The 5,268-nt window shown below is 35.1% G+C and overlaps 1 protein-coding gene across 1 annotated transcript; it reads left to right on the top strand.

The window, feature by feature from the left end:
- The first annotated feature begins 2,821 nt into the window (after window positions 1–2,821).
- On the top strand, window positions 2,822–4,493 carry LOC149259020 (putative pectinesterase 11). Its single transcript, XM_089446389.1, has 5 exons — window positions 2,822–3,135; window positions 3,365–3,536; window positions 3,660–3,863; window positions 3,986–4,221; window positions 4,349–4,493. The coding sequence occupies exons 1-5, from the start codon at window positions 2,822–2,824 to the stop codon at window positions 4,491–4,493; spliced, it is 1,071 nt and encodes a 356-aa protein (XP_089302515.1).
- Window positions 4,494–5,268: the final 775 nt, after the last annotated feature.

The raw sequence follows: 5,268 nt of genomic DNA, 5'->3' as shown, positions 1-5,268 counted from the left end.
TGAGAGGACGGGGAGGCCGAAGCAATGGGGACTACGTTCTGAGGAGTAGAATTAGAGGCTCTGCCTCTATTTCCAATATTTCCTCCTCGGCGAGAGACCCCTCGACCTCGAGGCATCCTCGAATTGTCTGAACAACCAAGAAAGGGAAAATGGCAGACTTGACGGGGAGGGACTGGAGCACAGAGGAACCAGGCGATACAGAAAACCCAGGCGTGCTTCCAGACAACCTGAGGGAGACCAGGGGTGTGGGAAGAAAAACGGGTGGAGGTGAAAAGAACCAAGAGCAATGGCGTGAACCAAACACCAGTCCATGAATAAAACCTTGAGCTTGAACTCTGGAGCCCAGGCACACATTAAAGACGGTTTGTGGGACCATCATTCCATCCTGTATCCTAATAAATTCGCATGTCATTGAGATCTACGATCTTCGTCTTCAAGGGCCAGCTGCATGCAATGCGAGATCCCTCATAAATGCATCGTATTAACACCCGAATCCGGGTAATAAATATCTATGTTAATAACATTAATTACTTGAAATTAATAAGTTTAGTTACATTCACCTTGATATTATTCTCTTTATAGTATTATTTCTCATATTTATGAAATTATAACCCTAATATCATTCATGTTTTTCATTTAATTTCTGTTAAGGAAAAAAATTATTAATAGAATAGGGACACTAATTAGTTTGGAATAATTCTCTACATTTACTTTTTATTGTGAAACATAACTCACAATGTTTTTATGAATTTTGAAGATTTCAATTTGATAAAAGAGGGAAAATTTAAAATTGCATGGCTACATTTCACCAAAAAGTAAGTCATCTTCATGCATTCACCCAATAGAGAAATTGTTTGTTATTTAATTAAATTATCTGATTATAGATGAGACAAGCCAAAAAATGTCTCATAATGATGAGAATCTAACCCACGGGGTTCCTTTATTCCCTTTCTTATTAATTTTTCATCTTATTAATTTCTAATCCTAAAAGTTCGTCTCTTTTAATTTTAAATTTTAAGTTTTTTCCAAAGGTTTCTCTTTTTAATAATATTTTAATAATAAGATTTTGCATTTCAATAATTTCACCCCATTTTGATTTTTAGAGTTCATCCTATTTAATTTTGATGTGAATATTGGTTTGACATTTTTTTAATTACAACATAGATTCATATATATATATATATATATATATATATATATATATATATATATATATATATATCAAGTCGATTAAATATGTGAAGATACAAACCTAAGGTTTGCAACCTATGAGATTTGATCCTTGTCAGTTCTTGAGTGTTTTGGAGTTAAGATGCATCTATGTTGGTTTTGAAAGACACACTAATAAAATGTTTCAGCTATAAGGAAACTTTAATTTTCTCTTGTTTTAGTATAATATATAGAATTATTCTTGTTATTAATATTTTTTAAAATGTTACATGTTTAATTTCCTCTCTCTCACACACACATATAATTTTGTATATTAAACATAGAAGGAATTACTAATCTCCAAAATACAATTTTTTTTTTTTTAATAGAATAGAGACACTATATATATAATATATATTTGTGTGTGAGATATTAAAATCTTTTACTAATTATGAATATTGAAATATTTAGTTTATAAGGTAAATTAATTTTTTTTGTTATTCATATTAAATTACACATTTCCATCAAAATTACAAATAAAAATATAATAACACATTATAAAATATAGAGCCCTCTCCACTCAACAAATGAGAAATTAAAGTAAATATAGCCCTCACCACTCAATAAATGAGAAATTAAAGTAAATATGTTTTAGAATTATACATATAACATAAACTACATATATAAATCTATATTTGTGAAGTGGAATATCCACTCAATAAATAGTTTTCTTATCTGAGCTATCTAAATTTGTTAGAGTGAGTTATCTTTATACTATAGATGTTAGAACCATTAAAATCAATAAAATAGACAGCTTGTAATTTTCCTGGTGTAAAACCTGGCTCTCTCATAGTCTCTCAAATTTCTAATCACCCATATATCATTATTGAACATTGAATTGTAGACCTCCTTTAAAGAGACCATTGAACAATGAGTTCTAAGACTCCTTAGCTTTATGTAAGAGGAAGTCTTAGCTTTATGTAAGAGGAAGTTGCGCTCTCAAGAAGAGTTGTCGTCTATTTCAAACTCATGAATTGATAAATGACGTCGTGTCGTGTATAATTTGATGGGAAGCCGTGAAGATTTCAACCGTTTGTTGAAATGTGAAATCTTAGAAATCCATTTCATTTCAACCAATGGTAGAGACTGTAGTTTGAATTTGAGTCATGTTTGAAAATTATAGAATCAGATCAGTATAGATACGAGGCCCATTGTCTGCTACGTAGCATAATATTTCTGCCGCCAGCATCGCGGTTTAGGGTTTGCACAAATATTTCGAAGTGTGTGAACAACAAGTGGACGCAACGGATCCCTAGGGATTAGGAAAGCAAAGGCTCAAATAGCGATCGCATGATCGGTCATGGTGTGCACAACCACAACCAGAGCAGAAGGCATAACACAGTTGAGCAGAGAGATTAGGACTAGCTCCTTAGCAAAGCTGAGAGCTTGGGTTTTCATTTGGCTGAGAGCTGAAGGGTAGCTAGCTGTATATAATTATCGTGAGTAGGGTCTTACTAATTACCTCTTCTGGCCGTATACGAATTATTGTTTTATGTGTGACTGCTTTGAAAATGATAGATTATTGCTAACATATATAGAATTGGGTTGATAGATTCTTTTCAATACACACCAATTCTGTGAATCCACCCATTCCTTTAATTCATTCATGGCCATGGCCAACTCTAGAGGATTGCTTGTTATAGGAGTATTTCTTGCAGTGGTGCACGTGTTTTTTACGCAACCTACCCACTGTGCTGTCCATAGAAAATCTGTAAAACGTATAAACAGTAATTGGGAGAAGGTGGATTCCGCAGAATTGGGGGGCAGTTCGTCTGGAATTGCTGCCAACTTTGACAAAGCCCGTGTGTTGACAGTAGCTAAGGAAGCAGGTCAAGGCGATTTCACAACGGTCCAGGGGGCCATCAATGCAGTTCCAGTGCATAACAAGAACCCCGTCGTGATTAATGTCCGTCCCGGCATTTATAGGTCGGTAATTAATGAAGCCAAATAATAATAATGTGAGAGTTTCATAAGAGGAGGAAATAGCTCCAACTTACATACATTTCTTTTATGTCGTTTACATAGAATGAATGATTTTATTGTGAAATAAATTATGTCAAAAAGGGAAGGTAAAGGAAAGTTTTGTGATCAGAAACCGAAAGGGTGTATATATGAGAGTGCTTTCCTTCTTGTGTGTACTGGTACTGGTGTGCAGAGAGAAGGTGACGATTCCTGCAGAGAAGCCATTCGTGAGGGTCAGTGGGTCGGACGCCAACAGCACCGTCATCACTTGGAATGATAGCGCGAAATCAAGCGGTGGGACATATTATTCAGCAACGGTGTCTGTGTATGCTTCGGATTTCACAGCCAGAAAAATCACAATCACGGTAAGGTTTTTGAATTTTATTATTGACTATTAATGTCATAGTATAAAAAGTACATGAGATGGCATATGCCTAGATTATATATATAATTTTTGAAATACTCAAGTCAATTTTATATATATGCAGAATTCATATGGTCCGGGAAATCTTACCCCGGAAGATCAAGCTGTGGCGGTGAGGATTTCGGGAGATCGTTCTGCGTTTTACGATTGCAGATTTCTGGGGTATCAGGACACCGTGTTAGACGAAAGTGGGAGGCATTATTTTCAAAACTGTTACATTGAGGGTGCTATCGATTTTGTATGCGGCAATGGAAGATCTATCTATGAGGTAAAGTTTAAAGCAAATACAAATAAAATCTGCAGTACCCACAGACAGACATTATTTTGATTTTGATTTCTCATATAAAATGGGAGCTGCTGATAATGATTTTTTGGATTTGTTGATTGCAGAGCTGCGATTTGCATGCCATTCCTATAGATAATGGGGCATTTACAGCTCAGAAGAGATCTTCTCCATCGGACAACACGGGCTTCGTTTTTCTGCACTGCACGTTGACAGGCAAGGGATTAATGTTTCTGGGCAGGGCATGGGCACCATATTCCACAGTATTGTATGCTTACACTTACATGGCTGACATTATCGTCCCCCAAGGATGGGATAACTGGAATGATCCCAGCAGAGATAAGTAAGCCAGCGCTATCCTTTTATTCTAACCCGCCTGCACCAGTACTCTATATATATATAATCCTGAGAATCCCATATCTCATTCTCATTCTAACATATTCCTGTTTTCATTCTTTCTGCATCTGCAGAACCGCGCATTATGGGCAGTACAAATGTTGCGGAGCTGGTGCAAGTGAAGCCAAAAGAGTTGCATGGTCGCATGAACTCAGTCCTAAGGAGGCCGCGCCGTTTACAACCATCGATTACATTGATGGGCGTAGCTGGATCAGATAGATAGATGACATCAGCTACCAATTTCATTCCAAAAAATATTCCCATACCAAACGCTGACCTGAATGAGATGTTTATACGGATACAAAGACTTTGTACCCTGGTAATAGAAAATAAGTGCTGCATGCATGCAGTGTAATGTAAATAAGTGCTGCATGCATGCAGTGTAATGTAAGAACAAGTTTGAATATAAATTATACGCCTGGAATGGTAATAAAATGGAGATTTTGTTTTTGAAGTGATTTGTATTTTCTTTTATTAATTATGTTTAACAAAAATTAAAATAAGATATTCAAATTATTGTTATACAAATTTATTTTTCAATGTTATGAATTTTATTCGTCAATATTGAATAAATTTATTATTACAGTTCTCTCTTTCACTCTCCTAAGAGAGAATAAGTAATAACAATGTTCACTCAACATTCTTTATATATACAATAATGACATTACTATTAACACAATAATAACATGTACATGTTAGGGTTGATTTTTAAAGCATCAACATTACCATAATGCCAAAAGTAGGTGACCATTCATAATTTTCTTTTACTTAATGGGTGTAACCCAAAGCTAAAAACATACAAACAAATTTTGAATTATACATATACATGTATCATGATAAGATTGTACATGAAAAATAGTACTTGAACACAGAAAAATTCAAATAGACATCCACAATTCTGATAGACACCCATTGGAAAAGGTGGGGCAGACATTCACATCCACTTGCAGAGGTGGCGCAGGAATAGCTTCTAGTAGAACCACCTTCACCATGA

The sequence above is a fragment of the Pinus tabuliformis genome, chromosome 6 (assembly GCF_031772625.1).
Source record: "Pinus tabuliformis cultivar Carrire ecotype Pingquan chromosome 6, CPIR1, whole genome shotgun sequence".
NCBI classification, from domain to species: Eukaryota; Viridiplantae; Streptophyta; class Pinopsida; order Pinales; family Pinaceae; genus Pinus; species Pinus tabuliformis.
The sequence above is the reverse complement of the archived record's forward strand: the minus strand, read 5'-3'. Positions and strand labels throughout refer to the sequence as shown.